At 40.4% G+C, this 24,255-nt stretch overlaps 1 protein-coding gene across 1 annotated transcript in view; it reads right to left on the bottom strand.

Annotated features, from left to right (window-relative positions):
* The window catches only part of CACNA1I (calcium voltage-gated channel subunit alpha1 I), a 286,325-nt gene that overhangs the window by 195,388 nt on the left and 66,682 nt on the right, over positions 1 to 24,255 (bottom strand). The window contains exon 3 of the mRNA XM_063426399.1: positions 299 to 396. Within this exon, the coding sequence (XP_063282469.1) occupies positions 299 to 396 (98 nt within the window). The remainder of the gene's footprint in view (positions 1 to 298; positions 397 to 24,255) is intronic.

Raw genomic sequence — 24,255 nt, 5'->3', positions numbered from 1 at the left:
TAAAACAGAAAAAAAGTGGTGGAACATGTAGTGGTTACCCTCAGCTCCAGGTCGGAATAATCCAAGTTACTAAACAAAACTGACATGAGGTATAAGGAAGGGTTTGAAAATTTTTTAGAATGACCCATATTAGGAATGGGGCTAATATCTATTACTAGGGGATGTAAATGCATACGTATCATAAAGGTGGAGACCGAGAGCTGAAGGGGAACCCAGACACAGATAACACATCTCTACATTGCACCCTCTTCCACCCATAATAAGAACTAGTGCGAATGACAATAGAGAGGACACTTACTAGGTACTCTATTAATGGCCTTTAGAGGTCGGAGGACACGAACTGTGCGGATAGCAGACAGGTTAATATTCTGGAGATCCAGGGAATATTCCACCATCCTATAGTCAAACAAAGAAGTGGAAAATCGTCAGTGGTATTAGAAGCCATACCAGCATGTAATCGAGAGGCACAGAACAATATGGTAGATGTAATTGCTAGATTGCAAGTCTCATCAATGAAGAGAACTAAGAACAAAAACAGATGACAACAAATGAATAAAACATGAGTAAATAGAGACAAACGTACAGGTTTATATAACAAATATTCTAAAGGTGAGAAACAACTCACGTTGATGTTCAAGTAGTTGTGGTGTCTAAACAAAATTGCATAGCAATAGGGAGAGCTAAGGCTACAAATAAGCAAGACCATGAAAGCCATAAAAGTACTTAGTTTATAATACAAAAGAAAGTCTGTTCCTACAAGGTTTTATATGGAATTAAAGATACCAAATATAGGCCTTGGTGTAATATTGTTGGGTAATCCTTTCAAATGATTCAATATTTTTGGATATATTTTTTTTCAAAATATAAAAAAAAGTATATCATATATTAAAAAATATCAATAAATCACCAAATATCAAAATATTAAAACATTTAAGTAATTTTAATAATACTATTTAATTTAAAACGTTTATCCAAAAATATTAAATCATTTGAAAAGCATATCCAATATTATTAAATTGAGGCAATAATGTCATATTGTGTAACTCACGGTTGCTGTATCAAATCTAGATTTCTAGGTGAAAATATGGAAACATGGGTTGGTTAAATGGCTGCTCTCTATATGGATACATTTGTTCACTGCTCAATTATCACAGATTTCTGTTTTTGTTTTAATCAAATTATTCTTTGTTTGTTTGTTTGTTTTTTCAATGTAATCTCCATATCTTCCACCTGCTTCCTGTTTCTGTGTATTGATTTTTGGATGTCTGACTCCTGTCTTTGTGTCCTGACCTGTATACTCCACTACCCAACCAGATACCTTTATCATTAACTAGTCATCTGACCATTCTACTTGCTGTCTGCCTGGAATTCACATGTTGCCAAACTTTGTCTGCCACCTTACCCACCAGTTACATATAAGTCCTGGTGCTACTTTTCATTACTACGTGAAGGGGTATCCAAACTAAGCATTAATAAAATTATGGTGAAATAAAATAATGTCAAAACCTGGTGTTAAATACAAATATATGGCAATGTTTAAAGAAAAAAGTTATATTTTAATGATATTTTAAATTCTAACCTATTTACTACCTGATCACTAGCTCAATACCTAATTATAAAAAAATAAGCTATTGCTAATGGAACCAAGACATATGGGAGGTTATTTACATTTCTTGCACTGCACTCTGGGGATTTTGTTGTACAGCTACGGTATGGAGCAGGGTTTACAATTGTAAGATTGTGTCATCTAAGAGGTGCAGTGAATATAAGTGCTGTTCATATTACAGACTGATGATATTTTTTTAGAGCCGTTTATGCTCTATGCCACACTGATTATTACTGCATAATGCCATTAATCCTAATTATATTATATCATATTTTATATTTTTGGATGAACTTTTAAAATTATGTAATATTTTGAAAAATATTTATACTTTGTTATTTTTTTAATATCTTGAGGTTTTTTTTTTAATATGAGGTTTCTGATGATATATGATATATATTTTGATATTATGAAGAGTTTTTTTTTTAACAATTTAACCAAAAATATAAAATAATTTGAAAAGATTAACCAAAAATATTAAATTGAGGCCTATATTGTTGAATGTAATGCAAATATACTGATGCATACTCACTCAGTAATAAAAGTTCCTCTAGCCGAACTAGTAACTCACTGACACTCACACAAACTTTGAGTGGTAGAGATAGACTGCTTTATTCATCTTAGTTTGAAACTGTTGTTTATGGTTAGTGCAGTGTCACACTCTCAGCTACTGCTAATTAGCACAAACTTGTAATCATCATTTTATAGTTGTTACGTTTTTTTGTTGTTGTTGTTGTTGTTGTTTTTCGTTAACTGTAGAAAGAAAATCCTTTTTTGGGGGGAGGAGTGTGTTGTTCAGTAAAAAAAAGAAGAAAAAAGATCCTCTTACCTAGCTAGTGCCACATTGACATTCATTCATCCTTGTGTGACACTATAGTTTATGGTTAATTCAGTATTGCACTCCCGCCCACTGCCTGTTAGCACAAACTTGCAATCACCAATTTACAGTTGTTAAAAGTTTTATTTTTTGTTAATTGTTTTAAAAAAATAATAATCTATTTTTAAACTTAAGTGTGTACTGTGAAAGTGTACTAACACTGTCCTGTGCACTGTTTGCTATGTAGTGTTTTTTAAAGTCAATAACGTTACCGTAATAAATCCACAAAGTACCAACCTGTTTTTGAAATGCAAACACCTATTATTGCTGAATAAAGTTGTGTTAGTTAACCTCAGGATTTTAGAATTACTAGCTTGTTAATTATGTCTGATTCATCATCCAGGGAAGTGTCCATCAAACCACTCTTAAATATTTTTTGGGATTTTATTCTAGCGCCATGTCAAAACAGCAGCCTAACAAAATCACTCACTTCATTGCTCAGATTTATGAAGTGCTCATACTGACCGGCATGTCTTTCTTTCCATTTCCATTTCCACACTGGGGGCAGCCCATAGCATTTTAGCATGGTGGTGGTGGTGGTGGTGGAGGAGGTTCAACTTTACTACAAACACACTTAAGCATTGCAGGAAGAATGCCATGCATTTCTACTGTCCTCCGAGGGCTATCCAACTCTAGGAAAGAGGACTTCCCTCACACCATCTACGACAGGATGTCAGCACACGATGGAACTCCACTTTAGACATTGTGGAAAGAATTTTGGAACAGCAGAAGACAAACCTTTCCACTACTCCATTGGCTTTGACTCCACATTAGGGTATGAGGATTGGCCAATAATAGAGCAGCTAGTGGCAGTTCTTATTCTATATATAGACAAATATTAAGCAAATTACTCTTGCTGCTCCATCTCTTTTTAAATACCTTTCATTGTAGTGGTTTTGACCTGCCTATCTGGTTCTTGTGGTGCATAATATCTTTTGCAGACACAATTGAGACAATCTGATTTTTTTTTCCACACTGACGGACAATTACTGACGCTATAAACTGGATTTGTGGGAAAGCTTAGTTCTGGTCAGTGTGGAAGGGGTGAGTGGACGACCAATTGCCAACTGATTTCTTTCAATTTTTTTCATAAATTCCCCATTTTGAACTTGAAATAACTCCTGCCTCCCAAAGGATAGAGATGACAGTATTTTGAAAAAAAAAAAATTAAATCCATATATATGATAATCTAATTTTGGCAAATCAGAAGTGTCATTGCAAAAATGCCTGATATTGGTTAGCCATTAGGCCAAGCAATTTTGTAGCTGTTGCATGCGGGCACAGTCAGATGAACATTTTTTTCTGGCTTTTTGGTTCTGAAATCTCTTGTCTCAAAATTATTATTTTTTTTTTGTCAAAATTGACAGTTGATAACTGCAATATAGACTAATTCACTAATCCGAGAGTTTTGGAGAATAAACAAGGGAACTAGAAATTTCAGTTATAAATAGCCCATTTGGTAAAATTTACTGCTTCTGCAGTTTTTTCAGTATTCAGCTTTTTCTGTCTTATATTTGTATTTCCCTAACAATTTCCAGTTTATTAAATAAAGTTCACAGTAAGAAGATCAACCTGTCATTTTCTTTAAATCAGTAAAATCATCATTAAACATCAAATACTTTACGGGAGACGTTCAATTGATATTTGTCTGTGATAAATGCCACTGAATATATTTTTCAGTTCTTAAGCGAGACTTCAAAATTAAAAAAAGTCTGCCTGTGTTTTTTTTTTTTTAAGGCTCAATACAGGATTTAAAAACTCTCAACAAAGGGACACTTTAAGAACCAGAACAACAACGGCTTAATTCAGGGGTTATGGTGCAAAGATCCAGTCCCTGCAATCTGACATTTGTAAACACTGCCTTTTCTGTAGTGTTTACATTTGTCTCTAAAGCCAACTCTAAAGGCTGTCACTCAGACAGCCAATAGAGGTCCTAACTGGTGCTGTCCTGTAATCTTTGCAGGACTGATGTTTGGCAATTTTGCATTCTGCATGAAGATGCAAAACACTCCACATACAATTTTACTAATCCAATGCATCTCTTTGCACACTACCCCACACCATTTCTATGGGGAAGCTTCGGTTTGGGGAAGCTTCGGTCTGTAATGATGAGCTCAGCCAGTGAAGGAGGGGCAGCTGCTGTGAGATTGGCACGCATGGGAACCAAAGATAAGGAAATCTATTAAATTGTTTAATGGGAAAATAATATAAATAGTCCCCCTATATATATATAACATGTTTGTATTCCTGACAATAAAGTGTTCCTTTAAATTAAAAAAGTTTTATATTTCTATTAAAGAATGTGTTTGCTACTATTTAATTGCTAGGTCCAATGCAGAAGCCCCCCTCTGTCTACAAGTACTATTAATCCTCCATTATATTTTGTTTAGTACGAGGTAGTAATCTGTAAGAAGGGGAAATAGAATGAATGAATGTGTGTATATTTTTCATTATCAGAGTAGAGTTTAATTAACCCAATTAAGAAGAGGATCTCAAAATGCTATAGCAATTTTCCTGGATTTATGATGTGTTTGCGTCTTAAGCAGGGGAGTACTGGCTACTTGTGGCCTGGGGGTCAACATCAATTTAGTGACCCATAGTGCAATTTTACCAACCCACCCTTTAACATCAGCAATAAATACAAGCATACAAACAAAATAGATGTGTTGATAAACATACAAGATAATTGAATAGAAAGAACTAAAGTGCTATGCACTTGGGCATTTAGATGTGAAAAGTGGTTAAAGAGCAGCCCGGGGAACAATTGCCCTGCTCACTTGACACTTGGACATCACTAAATCAATCATTGAGATTCCCCCAACCAGGCAAGCATTTAGTAAAAGGAGTTCTGAAGGATTTTCAAGCAAAGGGATTCTATTCTAAATCATGCCAACGAATATTACATGCATAAACGTGGTATATCATGCCAATGAATATTACATGCATAAACGTGGTATATCATGCCAATGAATATTACATGCATAAACGTGGTATATCATGCCAATGAATATTACATGCATAAACGTGGTATATCATGCCAATGAATATTACATGCATAAACATGGGATATCATGCCAATGAATATTACATGCATAAACGTGGTATATCATGCCAATGAATATTACATGCATAAACGTGGTATATCATGCCAATGAATATTACATGCATAAACGTGGTATATCATGCCAATGAATATTACATGCATAAACGTGGTATATCATGGCAATGAATATTACATGCATAAACATGGGATATCATGCCAATGAATATTACATGCATAAACGTGGGATATCATGCCAATGAATATTACATGCATAAACGTGGGATAGCATGCCAATGAATATTACATGCATAAACGTGGTATATCATGCCAATGATCAGTAAAAAACAAAAACTTTATATATCATGCCATTGAGCAGTAAATACATACTTTTGGTATATGATGCAAATAAGCAGTTACTGTATAAATTGTGTGTATCATGCCAAAAAGCAGTAAATGCATAAACCCTGTATAACATACCAAAGCTGTAAATGAGCTGTAAATTCATAATTTGTTTATCATGCCACCATGAAGCCTTATCTATGCCCCCAAACAATCTGTCAGTGCCATCGCTCTGCCCTCAGCATCTGTGTGCCAATTCTCTGGACCCAGTAGCTCTGTGCCATCTCTCTGTCCCCAGCAACTTGCTTAGGCATCTAGATGGCAGCATCTGCAATTACCCCAGGACCCAGATGGAACCCCCAGCACTTAAAAGACTCTGATGACATCCCTTACACTAACCCCAGGACCCAGATGACATCCTCGGGTGTCTAGTGGAAGGCAACCCAGTGCCTGTGCACTGTATATGTGCACAGACATCCTATCTGTCTACCTATCATGCTCTCCACACGTTTCGTTAAGTCAGAGGTCGCAGGTCACGTGACTTGCCACCTCTGACTTCCAGGGTCACACGGGGAGCACGAGAACAGACAGAGAGGATATATGTGCACATACATAGATAGAGGACACAGACATCGTGCTGCCTGCCGCCACCTCCCTGCAGAGGCACATGGCTGGTTACCAGCCGCAAAATATACCGGCAATGCTGCCGGTGTATTCCTAATGCCGGTACCAGCTGGATTACCAGCCATGTGACAATCTAGATGGTATGACTTAAATTTTGTGCAGCCTGGGGTGCAATTGCCCCAGGCCCAGCCAACCTCTGGTCTTAAGTAAACTTTCTGAGCTGTTATAGAATACCAAATTATTTTCATAAGAGATAAATATATACCGTATAGACTCGAGTATAAGCCGACCAGAATATAAGCTGAGGCCCCTAATTTTACCCCAAAAAACTGGGAAAATTTATTGACTCGAGTATAAGACTAGGGTGGGAAATGCAGCAGCTACTGGTAAATTTCTAAATAAAATTAGATCCTAAAAAAATTACATTAATTGAATATTTATTTACAGTGTGTGTATATAATGAATGCAGTGTGTGTATGAGTGCAGTGTGTGTATACGAGTGCAGTGTGTGTGTATGAATGCAGTGTGTGTATATGAATGCAGTGTGTGTGTATGAGTGCAGTGTGTGTGTGTATGAATGCAGTGTGTGTATATGAATGCAGTGTGTGTGTATGAGTGCAGTGTGTGTATGAGTGCAGTGTGTGTGTATGAATGCAGTGTGTGTGTATGAGTGCAGTGTGTGTATGAGTGCAGTGTGTGTGTATGAATGCAGTGTGTGTATGAGTGCAGTGTGTGTGTATGAATGCAGTGTGTGTGTGTATGAGTGCAGTGTCTGTATGAGTGCAGTGTGTGTGTATGAGTGCAGTGGGTGTATAAGTGCAGTGTGTGTGTGTGTGATGCAGAGTGTGATGCAGAGCCTTGGTGGGGGTTGGGCATTTTTATTATTTTTTAATTATTATTTTAATATTAATTGTTTTTTTGTTTTATTAATATTTTTTTATTATTATTATTTTTTATTTTATTATTATTTTTTTAAATATAATTTTTTTATTATTTATATTTTTATTTATTTTTTTCGTCCCCCCTCCCTGCTTGATAGATGGCAGGGAGGGGGGCTCTCACTCCCTGGTGGTCCAGTGGCATTGGCAGTTCAGTGGAGGGGGCTGGCAGAGAGCTGTTACTTACCTCTCTTGCAGCTCCTGTCAGCTCCCTCCTCCTCCGCGCCGGTCTGGTCATCTCCCTCTGCAAGTCCCAGTGTAAGTCTCGCGGCCGCGCTCTGACCCCGCGGCTCTCTCGAGACTTACACTGGGAGCTGACAGGGGAGCTGACCGGACCGGCGCGGAGGAGAAGGGAGCTGACAGGAGCTGCAGGAAAGGTAAGTAACAGCTCTCTGCCAGCCCCCAGTCTGTATTATGGCAATGTAAATTGCCAAAATACAGACATTGACTCGAGTATAAGTCGAGTTGGGGGTTTTCAGCACAAACAAATGTGCCAAAAAACTCGACTTATACGCGAGTATATACGGTAGTATACACATAATCCATATGGACAGATAGCAAATCCAGAGAAAATAGCAAAATACACACTAATCAGCAAAAATATTCAAGGGATTTGCATACTGATTACATACACACAGTTGTAAATCTTTAAAACAGAACTATCACTTCTCTGGCAATCACACTCACTTCATCTTTATAGCATTTACTGGGGAGAATAATGTATTTGAGGTAAGTAGAAACATACTTACCTCTGTGGCTCTTGCACAGTCAGACATCTGTATAGGAAAGCTGTGCATGTGCATGCACACTACAGCTTTCCATTAAGAATGTGCTATGTGTGATTGTACCCTCACATATGGCATTGCGAGGATTAGTGTAATATACACGCCATGTATAGAATGCCACATAAGTAAAACATGTAAAAAGTTGAAACTACTGAGGATATTGGTAAATCTTTCTAGTGACCATTGGCGGATCCAGGGGGGGGGCAACGGGGCAATTGCCCCCCCCGAGATTCTCCCCTGCCGGCTAGTGCAGGGCTGACATTGCCCAAGTGCCAGCCCTGCATTGTGCCTGCAGACCGGGAGGGAGATCAGTGATCTCCCTCCCCGGTCCGCAGGCACATTACTGACAGCCGACCGGCAGGGGAGGGAGAGAGGACCCGGGAGCTGTTACCTGCAGCTCTTCCGGGTCCTCCTCTCGCGAGATTTGGAGCGTTGCCGCGGTTACCACGGCAACGCTCCAAATCTCGCGAGAGTGAACTCTAGCCCTGGAGCGCGGGCTAGAGTTCACTGGAACCACTGGACCACCAGGGATCCAGAAATGTCCCCCCTCCTCCTCAATAAAGGTAAGAAGGGAGGGGGGACATAATATATTTTATTAAATACTTTTTTTTTTTATTTTTTTATTAAAAAGCCTCCCTTCCCTCCTCCCCTCCCCCATACACACTGCCCCCATACACACTGCCCAACATACACTGCCCCCATACACACACTGACCCCATACACACTGCCCCCATACACACACTACACACACTGACCCCATACACACACTGACCCCATACACACACTGACACCATACACACACTGACCCCATGCACACACTGACCCCATGCACACACTGACCCCATACACACACTGACCCCATACACACACTACACACACTGTCCCCATACACACACTGTCCCCATACACACACTGTCCCCATACACACACTGTCCCCATATACACACTGTCCCCATACACACACTGTCCCCATATAAACACTGACCCCATACACACACTACACACACTGACCCCATACACACACTACACACACTGACCCCATACACACACTGACCCCATACACACACCATACACACACACTACACACACTGACCCCATACACACACTGACCCCATACACACACTGACCCCATACACACACACACTGCCCCCATACACACAAACACTGCCCCCATACACACAAACACTGCCCCATACACACAAACACTGCCCCCATACACACACTGTCCCCATACACACAGTCCCCATACACACACTGTCCCTATATACACACTGTCCCCATATACACACTGTCCCCATACACACTACACACACTGACCCCATACACACACTGACCCCATACACACACACACTGCCCCCATACACACAAACACTGCCCCCATACACACAAACACTGCCCCCATAGACACAAACACTGCCCCATACACACAAACACTGCCCCCATACACACACTGTCCCCATACACACAGTCCCCATACACACACTGTCCCTATATACACACTGTCCCCATATACACACTGTCCCCATACACACTACACACACTGACCCCATACACACACTGACCCCATACACACACTACACACATTGACCCCATACACACACTGACCCCATACACACACTGACCCCATACACACACTGACGCCATACACACACTGACCCCATACACACACTGACGCCATACACACACTGACCCCATACACACACTGACCCCATACACACACTACACACACTGACCCCACACACACTGCCCCCATACACACACACACACTGCCCCCATACACACAAACACTGCCCCCATACACACAAACACTGCCCCCATACACACAAACACTGCCCCACAAACACTGCCCCATACACACACTTCCCCCTTACACACACTGACCCCATACACACACTGACCCACAAACACTGCCCCACATACAAACACTACACACACTGACCCCATACACACACTGCCCCCACAAACACTGCCTCCATACACACACTGCCCCACAAACACTGCCTCCATACACACACTGCCCCACAAACACTGTCCCCATACAACACTGTCCCACAAACACTGTCCCCATACACACTGCCCCGCACACACTGCACACCTATACACACACAGTGCCCTACACACCCTGCTGCCCCCTCATACACACATTGCCCCAAACACGCACACACGACCCCCCCATACACACAGTGCCCCCCATACACACACTGCCCCACACAGACATACAGTGCCCCCCCATACACACACTGCCCCACACAGACATACAGTGCCCCCATACACACACTGCCCCCTAACACACACACTGCCACCCTTACGCACTCACACTCACTTCACCGCTCACACACACACTGCACCTTTCACACACACTTCACCCCTAACACACACCACTTCTCCTATGCCCTATATCCCAGCAGACCCCAGGTAAGTTGTCAAACTGTTCTTAAACGGTATGACTACTTACTCCGGGGTGGGATCCTGGCACTACTGGCACCATAACTACTACACTGAGCTGTAGTGGTTATTGTGCTAGGATTATTTTTTTTAAATAATCTACAAGTGCCCCTACCGAGATCAGGCTCTGGATCCGCCACTGCTAGTGACAGTTCCGCTTGAAACGACTACACCTGATCCCCATGTTGAAAATGTATTTTAAGATGTCCAGTCCTCAGCTCTTGATACTGCAAAAAATAATCTTATCCCCTCTCCTGACAAAATACTACCTTCCTTATATTTAACTTTTAGAAAATTCACTGCCCACCATTAAAATACAACAATGGAGCAGCAGGTCTTTTGCAACATTTTGGATGAAGAAAGTGTATTTTAAAATGCAATACATAATTTTGTTAATGAGATACGGGCTGTGTCAATGATGTATGTTTGGAGACTTCAAATAGACTTCAATTTCTACTTGACTACATTTGACTTAAGATGTTACAGTTTGCACTCGAGTTCATTTTCATCATGTGCAGGTACAGTAAAGAAACTTGCATTTTTTACTTTTACTATGTAATTTGTTGATATATCGTTAGGTGTGGTTAGAGGTTCGTTTCTAGCATTTTTGGTCTCTTATGATATGGACTTGTTGACTTCAGCAGATGCCATTAAAGATTCCTCCGTAGGAACTTGATGAGCATACCTACACATTAGAATTTCTAATACCTAATCTCAAAATGACATGCTACCATTGCAATTTTACAAGATATGATAAATTAGGTGTGAAAATGTTTGGCCACAAACTCATGCATATTGTATTTATTTAAATATTTGTGTATTTGGCCTGCTGTTACCTTTCTTTGTGCTTCGAGCCCGCATTGGCACGTCTCCATATCAGATTTAAAGTCACACCAGACAAATGCAGATTTTAACATTCAGTGTTTCATGAAAACAGTTAAGGTTTTTTATTCATTTATTTTTCTTAAGATAAAATTAATACGGTGGGTTGTTTTAGTAGTACTACATCAGAAAGTCACAAACCATGGAAAAACTGCTGATGTAAGTTGATCAGATTTCCAAGTTAGGCTCGAGCTAGGTACCACATCCATCTCAATGTATTGTAAGTGTCTGATTAGCTGTGAAATGCACAAACGCATTTTCTTGCACGACAGGAATCCTGCATGTTGGAGCTTCGAGTGTAACTGCAGTGCCTCCTTTCAACTCACAGAACAGATTTACAAGATTGACTAGAAAAATTACCCAAACAAGAACACAGATCTGATTGTATCAGGTTGTGCTGAAGGCATTTGTTTCCCATTATAAAAACCTTGTTAAATTTAAATTCTTGATAAGATAGATGTGATTGTTCTCAATTATTCCCAAGACGACGCATATACAAGTTATGTGAACATGCAAACCTTATAGACTATGATGCGTACCGTGTGCATTTATAAGCAAATTGCAAGGACTGAATACATAATTCCGTTTCTTAGATTGAAGCCAGCATACTTTAGAAGGTGTACGTTAATAGCAAGATGAAAATATGCAAGTCTAATTGGTGGCATAGTAAAACCAATCTATAGCACAGGAAAAATTCATAAAAAATATATGACCTAAAAAGAAAAAGATCAACAGAAAGCACAGTTTACTGAAATATGCAATACTTTAGGACTTCTAGTTGTGTTGGAAACAACATATAAAGAAAATTTGTCCAAAACGATTGATGTTTTTTTTTTTTTTTTAAAAACCTTTTGGTAAAAGATTAAGATCTTTTGTCTGGGACTCTAAAGTTTATCAACTTGGAGATGTATTATGTGAACCTGGTTATATTTGGAATACCATTGACATAGTTTTGCTATACACTTAATTTCCCCATACAATGGGTTTGTAAGCTTTTCAATATTGCTTGAGCCAATATGGCGATGATGAGAGGTTATAAGAATATCTGTTGAATATCTGCCTCCAAAACAGTACTATTCCTTTGACGCAGACTTCTACCTGTAAATGTGTGGGATTTCTATGGGGGCACAATTTTCTATAAAATGTTGGGGTCTTGAATTGAATTATGTGGGCTCTATCTCTAGGTTGCATAGGAAATTGTTCAGTGGCAATACCATTCTTCTCATCAAATCTTGTCCTCCACATCTTACATTTAGGGCCATTCCTGTTGGCCAATTTTTCAGGATGAGAAGTTCCACTCTGTTTGAAGGAGTTCCTTACTTCCTCATGTGAGAGACAGATTGCTTGCCCGGGGATATGATATGTGGGATTTGAATAGGGTATTTAATAAGACTTTCAGACGCATCCATAACATTGATAGAAGTATGGAGGTACAGGATAAACGACCTTAGAAGCATGAGTTTTTGATACGTTCCTGTCATTTTTAGCCCACATTTCAATTTGATTAAAAGTATTCTATATAAATACCTATATTGACAGGTGATGTTAGGTTATGACTTGTGATTAAAGGTTACTCCAAGCAACCATGACCACTTCTGAGATTTAAGGTGGCCATGGTACCTGGAGTCTATGTGTGTAGCATTTCTCTATGAAACGCTGCACATATGGAATTTAACCCCTCTGCTGCCAGAGCTGTAATTCCACCTCCAGCAGTGTCATTGGGGTGTCATCAGCCAGACCGTAACTACATTCCTGCCCTGGCTAATGTCAATTCTGTGAAAATTTCAGAGCCGGTACTCTCAGCCAATAAATGACAATATAAATGTGACAATTACACCTGACACCAGTGAAATAAAAATAATAAAAAAATAAATAAATACAACTTAGCTTGTAGGTACACAGCCTCCCAAGGTTACCTCCCAGATGGTAACCAACTACAACAGAAATACATTTATACACAGTATTTTGGGATCTTGCTGATGAACCTATAAACACAAATATAAAATAGTATGATATTGTTGGATAAGTGACAAATGCAAATTATCGGTTGCTCTCACAGAATAAATATGGTAAAAGCGCCTTATGGGTGCCGCCCACAATATCAATTGGGGGCTGAAGTTCCTCCTTTGGATTTCTTTCTCTGGACTGGTCCTTTGAATCACCAAAATTATTTACCAGAGGTTTTCCAAAAAAAGGATACTTATTGTATAACGTAAAAAAATATGATTACACAAGTAGTGTTAAAATGCTATGGTCCTACGCGTTTCGTTCTCACGTGAGCACTTCCTCAGGGACCCCATTAGGTAAAACCAATTTAGGTAAAAAACAATAAGAATGCAATACAAAAAAATACAGCCTCAATACCCCTCCTCATAGTTCTCTTTATATAGGGCTAACCCCTAGAAACCAAAGAATCCAGAGGTCAGATGAAAGAGCATCCACTACTCCAATTACTTTCCAGGGGCTAGTTCAATCACCATTTTGGTGATTCAAAGGACCGGTCCCGAGAAAAAATCCAAAGAAGGAACTTCAGCCCCCTATTGATATCATGGGCGGCACCCATAAGATGCTTTTACCATCTTTATTCTACTAGTGCAACCGATAATTTGCGTTTGTCACTATGTTATATTTGTGTTTATAGGTTCATCAGCAAGATCCCAAAATACTGTGTATACAAATAAATGGCAATGGCAGCAACTTCTAGCTTCAGCAGCTCTACAGACGCCAGAAGCTCCCTGGTGGCACCAGACCACCAGGGAGCTTCGGAGCATGGCTGTGAGTTAGGTAATATGGCAAATCATTGCTAAACAGTTTGCCCTATTACCAGGGGGAACAGGGCCATGGTCCTCCTTATATAACTACTACAGCAAGTTGTAGTAGTTATGATGATTGGAGTAACCCATTAACAGTTGCTGTAGAGCTGTAACGAGAAGGTCTCCTACATTGGAGTCCTTGCTATCTCCATCTCTCTCTCTCGTTCTAGTAAGATTTCTATGAATTCCAACTGATTGTATAAACCTGGTACTTACAGATGTGGCACGCACCCATGTGTTACATGCATAAATCTTTTAGTAAATGCAGAGATTGAATCTAATGTCACTGGTAGTTTTTTTTAAGAATCAAGAACATACGTATTGTAATACCGTGTTTCTCCGAAAATAAGACCGGGTCTTATATTAATTTTAGTCACAATAAACACACTAGGGCTTATTTTCAGGGTAGGGCTTATTTATGCATAAAACAAAAAACAAACAGCTTTATTCTTTTTTGATGATTACCGTACCGGTAGAAGAAGAAATTCGGCTGTGATGACGTCAGCCCGATCCGTGCACTAAAGAGGGAGGGGGGCGCAGATGTCCGCGGGAGGAGAGGAGGAAAAAGAAGAGCCAGTGTGCTGAAGACATCTGGTGGGAGGAGGGGAGCAAACAGAATAGCCAAGATCCCTGACTGACGCGCGCACAGTCGGAAGCCGCCTCCCCCTCCCTCCGTAGCTCCCGCCTTCGCCCAGTGCGATGTCACAGAACATGGCAGCCGTTGTGTGGTGCTGGTCGCAGTGATTGGCCCGGGGGCCGGTTCGCTATGAGCGCGCTGGGGGTTATGGTGACGGACAGGCCCGAGAGGATGTTGTGGCGGTGTCTGGGTGACAGCGGCGGGCGGTGTTGAATCCCCGGACTGTGTTGGTGTTGCAGCCCCTTGTTATAGAGCCAGTCTGTCAGCCGGTGTCCGCGCTGTGTAACCCCCCCAGAGACCCTCACCTCCCCCTCCCTGTAATATTCTCCCCTCCCACCCTCCCGGTAATACTCTCCCCCCTCCCTCCCTGTAATATTATCCCCCCCTCCCTCCCTGTAATACTCCCCCTCTCCCTCCCTGTAATATTCTCCCCCCTCCATCCCTGTAATACTCTCCCCCCTCCATCCCTGTAATACTCTCCCCCCTCCATCCCTGTAATATTATCCCCCCTCCCTCCCTGTAATACTCTCCCCCCTCCCTCCCTGTAATACTCTCCCCCCTCCCTCTCTGTAATATTACCCCCCCTCCCTCCCTCCCTGTAATATTATCCCCCCTCCCTCCCTCCCTGTAATATTATCCCCCCTCCCTCCCTGTAATACTCTCCCCCCTCCCTCCCTCCCTCCCTGTAATACTCTCCCCCCTCCCTACCTCCCTCCCTGTAATATTCTCCCCCCTCCCTCACTGTAATATTATCCCCCCCTCCCTCCCTGTAATACTCCCCCCCTCCCTCCCTGTAATACTCCCCCCCTCCTCCCTGTAATACTCCCCCCCTCCCTGTAATACTCCCCCCCTCCAATCTTCTCCTCACCTCCCCTGTAGCGTGGCCGAGCTCCTCTCCGGTCTGCGACCCGGCCGGACTGACAGGAAGTGCACTTCCTGTCAGTCCGGGCAGATCGCGGACCGGAGAGGAGCTCGGCCACGCTACAGGGAAGGGGAGGTGAGGCAGTGCGGCAGCCGTCTGAGCGCTCTCTATAGAGTGCTCAGGCGGCTGAGGCATTTAAAGGTCTAGGTCTTATTTTCGGGGTAGGGCTTATATTGCAGCCCACCCCGATAATCCAGCTAGGGCTTATTTTCAGGGTAGGGTGTATTTTCGGGGAAACACGGTATCAAATTCCCTTAGCAAGACATTTCAGGATATGTAACTTCTCTAATTCTGTCTGCTTTAGAATGCAGTCTATATAGTAGGCAGTGACTAGAAGGAGAAGATTATATAAATACTAATAGTATATCCTAATATATTGGATCAATATTTAAGTAATATGTCAATTGGATATGAAGGCTTAGGCTTACTTATTTTTTTATTTATTCATCAACTTATCTCAGGATTTGGTTTGCTTAATGCATTCGTTCATTTATATATATATATATATTTATTTATTTATTTATTTTTTCCCCGTGACTATGCATATTTTTTTTCCTGATGTCTTTTGTTTTGCAGGTAAATTGCCACCCTATTACATGTATCATGTTTAAATTAGTGAGTTGGACAGGTATGCTACCTATTTACGATGTTTCAGTGTGTGCCTAGGAATAAACATTCACAAAACATATAAGGACGGGAGAGTAAGCATCAGGGTGTTTTTATATATCTTTTTCTCTTTTGGTTATGTATTTTTCCTGTGCTATGGATTGATTATACTACCGAATTATGCTAATAATTAAAGAAAGGTTTTATCTCTGAAGCGTGATATTATTGTATTACTGGAATGTTTTGCTAAGCACCTGTCGTGGTACTATTTAGCAGACATCGGACTGCCCTCACAACACATGTTCCTGGAAAAGACTTGGCAGGTGAGCACACCTAACTTTTTACTGTTCTGATTTCATACAAAGAGAAGAAAATAACCAAATAATGTAAACAATTAGACATGCATCTATATTTATTCCCTGAAATAACAATGCACAGGCACCCAAAGGGGTTAACAGGTAAATGCATATTGAAGAAAAATAGGAATAGACATCTCTATCTGGCAGAACAGCCACCAGAGGGCCCTCCTAGCTGTCAAAATGTGCTCTCCTATGATCAGAAATCCCATAAACACATATATAGTGTTTTCAGATCTCCGAGTAGCTGAACGTCTATCTTGCGTTATCCTTAATATAATGAAAGTGTACTTGTCCCATGTGAGGCATCGCTTATTCCAAAATTATCAACACACAAAACTGTTCACCTTGCCACCATGTGTCACCTTGCAAGTTTCCATGGACGGATAAACATTATAGCTCATTTTGCCTTTCGACATTGTTAAGTTACTGACATTTTGGAGACTAGATGCGGATAACAAAGGTTTTTTTTATCGGGCCTGCACTCTGTCTCAAAAGCATCATGGGATATTTCATTCCATCACAGGCATAACACTTTGGAACCTAAGTTTCTGTTTTTTTTATTGCCATCAACATCATAAACCTCTACAACAAAGCTTCATAACATAAGTTACAACATGAAAATAAACCATTTATGAAACACAGGTTATTATATAGTTGCTTAACCCCATTGGTGGCGGGTGAAGTAAAAAGATGATGGGGTGCTGCCCCCTTGACATGTTGTGCTCTGCCCATTTAAGCCGATGAGATACCATGCTGTGTTTAAAACCAGCAACATCTCCAGTCATCATTAATATATATAGATATAGATATAATCATGACAGGCACATGCTTTTTTTCTAAAATTCACTTATCAGTCGCACTTATAATGCCAATAGATTAGGTTATTATTATATTTTGCAACAAAAACTGACGGATGGGGGAAAGTCATATGGACCATATGTCATATGGACCAGCCTCTAACAATTAACCCTCTAATACCAAATGTATACAATAAACCATCAAATAAAACTTAAGAAAAAGAACAAAACTCGAAGGCTGTTCCATGGCATCCGGCAGGTATGTAGAATTATGCTTTTATTATCTTTATAATAAAATCTTATTTACAAGCCAAGGGCATGCTAAGCTGATATGGAAACTGCATTGTCACGAATATAATATGTTTTCCAGTATATTCAATCTATGTTATTAGGAGCATAATACAAACAGTTAGCTTTATTGTGAGTTTGTTAACATACAAATATATGTTAAATGCATTTGTAAATTCACTTTCTTAAATTATTTACTTACAACAACCTTTGAATTGCTAAAGCCAAATATGTATGTATTAGAATACAATGTATCCATAGATCACAAAATAGAATAAACATATTACAATAAAATATATTGCTAACTATGGAACAGTTAATAGCCCATCGAGTACTAGGACACAGGACTATAAGCCAATGTAATGTTCATTCTAAAAAATAAAAACCTCAGTTCTTTTCTGGTTCGAAGCATATAAAGGCATATACAGACCCCTCACCTCCAACCTGAATACTTTGCCCATGGCTAGTTAGCCTAATAATACATATGTACTCTCTTGCAAACAAACACTCCAGTCTTACAGTGAATAAAGTAAAAAAAAAATCCACTAGAGTTGCTAATGGACAGAGCCATGTCCACCATTATTTACTTATTCATGCCCCTTAATTTCCCTTCCACAGAACCTTGATAGATGACTGGGCAGGAAGAATTATATCATGGTTAAATTGGTAATACAACTAAATGCTCAATGTTTGTTATTGTGTTCTTAAATTGAAAGTCTAAGTGCCAGAACTACTGCAGCTTAATGTAGGAATTTTGATGTAGATCTTGTCCCAGCGGTTTCTCATTTGTAGACACAGAATTTTCTGAGTAAAGGCATTGTTTACATTTGTCCCTAAAGCTACTTGGAAAGCCACGAGAGGTGCTTCCTACTACGGTTCTGCAATCTTTGCATGACTAATAAACACAAGGTAATTCACTAAAGTGACCTTAAAATTTAAGGTCAAAATAGCCAAACTGTAATGTGACCTTTAAATTTAAGGTCAAAATAGCCGAACTGTAAAAAATCTGTAAATCAGTAAAAAGTCTGTAAATCAGGTCCGCTGCACTGGCCTTAAATTTTAAATTTACTTTAAATTCAGTTTTAATTCTCACTTTAATAAATAACCCTGTCAACACTTGCAACATGGGTATAATGCTTGTCTACGAGGAGATGCTGATCCAGTGGTAGAGCAGCAGCACAATCAGCACTGTGAGGGATAAAAGGGTTAAGTTAGACTTTTTTATATTCTTAAATGGGGTCCTGAATCTAAATAGGCAGCAGGACACTCTTAACGTTAGAAATACATGTATGTGATTATACAAGAATGTTAACTTTATTTATATCAGTTTCTGTCTGCACAAAGCTCTGGCTGAGTAAGCGGTTATGTATTATGTAACTAACATTCTGCAGAAAGACAAGGAAAGGTCCAAACAACAGAACCAGATCCCCAAACGATATTGATCAGAAAGATAACTATTATAGTTAGGGTATTGGGATGTTTGATCACATGGAATGAGGCAAACCCAAAATTCAAGATGGGTGTGATGACAAATATTCACTGGGGAGCACTAAAGCATAACTGTATTCCCAGGGTTGCCATCAGGGGGGCCCGGCTGCCTTGGCCCCATGTGTAGTGGCGGAACTGCACGCTGACCTGACATGGCCTATCGGGTAGCCCAAGCATTTAGGGCCACCCAATGGGCTCTATATCTTCAGGGGCCCAGTCAGCACTGCGGCTGTATAATAGCACGACTGGGTCCCTTTAAAAAAAAAATGCAGCTACAATTAGTGCTGAGAGGAAGTGACGGCTGACCACTTCCTCCCAGCTTATTCCACACGGGAGTGAGGAGAGACAGGACGCGAGGCAGGGAGAAGTAAGAAACAGGAGGATGGCTGGAAAAATGAGCTGTGTGTATGTATGTCAGTATGTATGTATATGTCAGTATTTATGTGTGTATGTATGTGTATGCATGTCAGTATGTATGTATGTATGTATGTATGTATGCCAGTATGTATGTATGTGCATGTGAGTAGGTGTATGTATATTTATGTATGTGTGTATGTCAGTATGTATGTATGTATATGTATGTATCTGTTTGTATGTTTAGGTATGTGTGTATGTATGTGTATGTATGTATGTATGTGAGTATGTGTATGTATATGTCTCTGTCATTGTATGTATGTGTTTGTCAGTATGTATGTGTGTGTATGTCAGTATCTGTGTGTATGTCAGTATGTATGTGTGTGTATGTCAGTATGTATGTGTGTGTCTGTATGTTAGTATGTGTCTGTATATGTCTGTATCTGTTTAAGTATGTGTGTGTCAGTATGTATGCCTGTATGTGTGTATGTCTCTGTATGTGTCTGTTAGTATGTATGTGTGTCACTATGTGTGTATCTTTGTGAGTGTGTGTATTTGTGTATGTATGTGTGTCACTATGTGTCTATCTTTGTGAGTATGTGTATGTGTATCTGTGTCCTTTTTGTATCAGTGCATGTGTTTGTGTCTGTATGTGTGTATTCCTGTGGGCAGGATTTTGAGGCGGACCCTGAGGCGAGATTTGGAAGCGGGCTTGGATGCAGCACCTCGGGGCCCAGACTTTGAACAGTGTTAGGGGCTCCAAAATTTCTTATGGCGACTCTGTGTGTCCCTCTCACACAACTAATTCTGCAATATTTAATTTGTTAAGAAGATCTTTTAATTTTCATATTTTTTTTTTGCCAGACTTGGAATTGTTTACGGATGCATCTGGGAGTGTGGGGTTTGGAGCTTGCTTTGGTGGGCATTGGTGTGCAGAACCTTGGCCAGAGGCGTGGAAGGCCAGCCTGCTTATTCGCAACTTGGCATTTCTGGAATTTTTTCCGTTGGTGGTGGCTTTAGCTTTGTCAGGGCGGCAGTTGCAGAACAGAAAGGTGATATTTTTCTCTGATTACATGTCAGTAGTGGACACTGTTAACGGTTTATCTGCTTCCTCCATCCCAGTTGTTTGGCTACTTCGCCATTTTGTCTTGTATTGCATGAAATTTTATGTGGTTTTTCGGGCAACATGTGCGGCGGCGGCCTGGTTAGTTTGAGGTCCTCCAAGGTTTGATTGGCGTGCTCCCAGAGGTTTGTTTTTCGGCGTATGAAGTTCTTCTGTTTTCCTTGGCTTTTAGTCAGGCATTTCGGGTGAGCGAACTAGTCAGTAGCAATTGTTTGAGGGGATTTGCAGCATTCAGAGGTTGAATTATGGGAAGATCGGGTGGTATTGCATTTGAGTTGGTCTAAGACTGACGTCTTTGGTACGGGTTGCTTGGTGTTACTGTTTTCCTTACCAGGTGTTAAAGTTTGTCCAGTCTCTTCCGCTTTTGCTTCTAGGGCAATACGTAAGGGGGTTCAGGATTCGTTTTTGGTTCACGCTGATGGGTCATCCTTATTGAGGTTTCAATTCCTCAGGGTTTTTCGGTTGGCTTTGGCACATATGGGTCTGGCTGGGCTTGACGGAGGACTTGGTTAAGAAGATTGGTAGGTGGGAATCATGTGTTAATCTGTTTTCTTCACATGGTTGGAATGCTGGGGTGGGAGGGGATGTGGAACATGTTTGTGTACTTGTGTTAACATGTTTATCTCCTGTAGGCTGGAATGCTTGGGTGATTGAACACTCGTTCGTCTACTGCGCAAAAAGAGGGCCGCAGTTCATCGTCACGGCATGCAGCTGGGCTTTCCTTGTTCAGTAGTCCGAGTTCTGTGGTTTGGTTTTCGGGGTTCCAGCTGGCAGGGGATGTGTTGTGAGTTATGGAAGCGGATTGGTGAGGGTCAGGTGCCGAATGTGGTATTGGTACACGCTGGGGGGAATGATTTGGGGCAGGTCCCGCAGCGATAATTACTTGAGCAGATGAAGACGGACGTTGACACTTTGAGTCAGATGGTCCCAGGGGTGGTGGTGGTATTGTCCGAGATGATTCCCCGTTTGCATTGGCATCATGCTAGGGACATGAGGGCGTTAGAAAAAAGCAGGGGTAAGGTTAATAAAATTATGGCAAATTATATTTGTCGAGTGGGGGGGGGGGGTTGTTAGGCATCGGGATTTGGAAGCTAATCTTCCTGGATATTACTGGCCTGATGGTGTTCATCTTTCCAATGTGGGTCTGGACTTTATATTGCTAGGTTTTCAGAATGGTTTACAAAAGGCTGTGTTTTTGTTGCGGGGCGCTCAGGTAGCTTAAGGTGTCAAGCTCTGAGCTGTGGCAGCGGATGGATAGAAAAGTTGGGGGGTGGGTAATTTGTTCATAGGTATGTTAGTTTTTGTTCGCTAAGAACAGTTAGGTTTGGAATGGTATTTGTAGGTTCGAGCTCGTTGGTAGTGTGGGGTGTATCTTGGTATGCCCCTACATTGTGAAAGCTGGAAATTCATGCCCTCGGTGGCCATGGTTTATGTTTTATGTTCATTTATTTATATGTTATAGGTGGTATCAATAATTGTGTATGTGGGTCATTGTCGGGGTAGCTATGTTAAAGGAATGGGGTTAATATTGTATTATGTATTGTGTTGACAATGACCTTATAATTTTAGATGTTTACCTTTATATCATTAAAGCTGTGATAATAATTTTCCCAACACAAGGTGTCTGAGTATTTTTGGGGGTATGGGGTAGATTAAGCATATGCATATGTCAAGTACTCCCTTGCTTCTACACAAGGATATTGGAAATACATACATCCTTTCACAGATTCACGTTGCAACTCATGACATTACACCAGCTCACTAATATGTATCCTTAAATATAGGAAGGAAATATAGTGCAGAACTGAGGAGATATATGAATGTGAAGAAAGGATAGATATCTAATTGCTGTTTCACTTGAATGAACTAAAGGAAGTCTCCATATACTAAACAATATATTTCAAAAGACAGAGTTTGATAATTTAGTGTGCATTGAAATGAGATTGGAAAGAACACATGTATGCAATTTAAAGCTTAACAATTGGCCTAAGAGGCTGAAACAGGCAAAGAGTACAGAGAAGATGTTGAAAATGGTAAGAAAGTAAGTGATGCTGACGTTGTTGTTGCAGAATAGAGCACGGGTAAATCGTGTTTGCAAACATTTAAAGATTATTCTGAGGAACAGTTTGAAAGTAAGCACATCACGGAGGGTTGCTATGTGCACACAGAGCATGGAATCTTACACAGAGCACGAAATCAACAGAACACCACAGTGTCAGATGTGAGGCTGCAGAACAGATATTATCAGACCAAACACCTACGTAAGCTATAGGAAGTGCATGACAACTAACAAGCTGTGTACACATTAGGGAGAAAAAAAATATTTAAAATAGAAATGGAGAGAGAAGGGAATGGTAAGTGACAGAAACAGGAAGAGTTTGGAAGAGGAAAGGAAAGTGAATGAAAGGAGAAGGGGAAGGGAAGAGTAGGAAATGTGAAGTCTTGGTATATTTTATTCTGTGTGTGCCATATGTGTGCTAATATTTCTTTAAATGAGTATGCCCCACATTGAATTAAGCCTCGCAAAATGTTATCGCTTTATCAAGGGAGAGTAATTTTGTTTTCAATTCCAATTTTTTGTTTTGCATCATTTTTAAGAGTAATGGGTTCAAAGTTTGTCCAGCTCTCTCTGTAATGAACACACCTAGTAAAAACAAAGAAAACGTTACCTGCGCTCTGGCCTAAATCCCCATGTGCATTTAAACAAAATGGAGGCTCTTTAGTTTTATTCCAATGGCCATTTGAATATATAAGCTCACCTGCCACGTCAAGGCAAGCCTCAATAGGTGAGTTCCTACACTAGCCATTAGATATGCTGATATCAGCCAAGAATCTCCAGTGAGACAGGAAGGGGTGTTTTATAAACCCTTTAACATTTAACCCTTTATAGGGCTTCTACACATACAATAAACTTTGCTGATATCAGACAAAGTGAGACAGAAAGGGGTGTTTTATAAACCCTTTAACATTTAACCCTTTATAGGGCTTCTACACATACAATAAACTTTGCTGGTATCAGACAAAGTGAGAAAGAAAGGGGTGTTTTATAAACCCTTTAACATTTAACCCTTTATAGGGCTTCTAAACATTCAATAAACTTTGCTGATATCAGACAAAGTGAGACAGAAAGGGGTGTTTTATAAACCCTTTAACATTTAACCCTTTATAGGGCTTCTAAACATTCAATAAACTTTGCTGGTATCAGACAAAGTGAGACAGGAAGGGGTGTTTTATAAACCCTTTAACATTTAACCCTTTATAGGGCTTCTAAACATTCAATAGACTTTGCTGGTATCAGACAAAGTGAGAAAGAAGGGTGTTTTATAAACCCT

Source organism: Pelobates fuscus, chromosome 7 (assembly GCF_036172605.1).
Source record: "Pelobates fuscus isolate aPelFus1 chromosome 7, aPelFus1.pri, whole genome shotgun sequence".
NCBI classification, from domain to species: domain Eukaryota; kingdom Metazoa; phylum Chordata; class Amphibia; order Anura; family Pelobatidae; genus Pelobates; species Pelobates fuscus.
The sequence above is the reverse complement of the archived record's forward strand: the minus strand, read 5'-3'. Positions and strand labels throughout refer to the sequence as shown.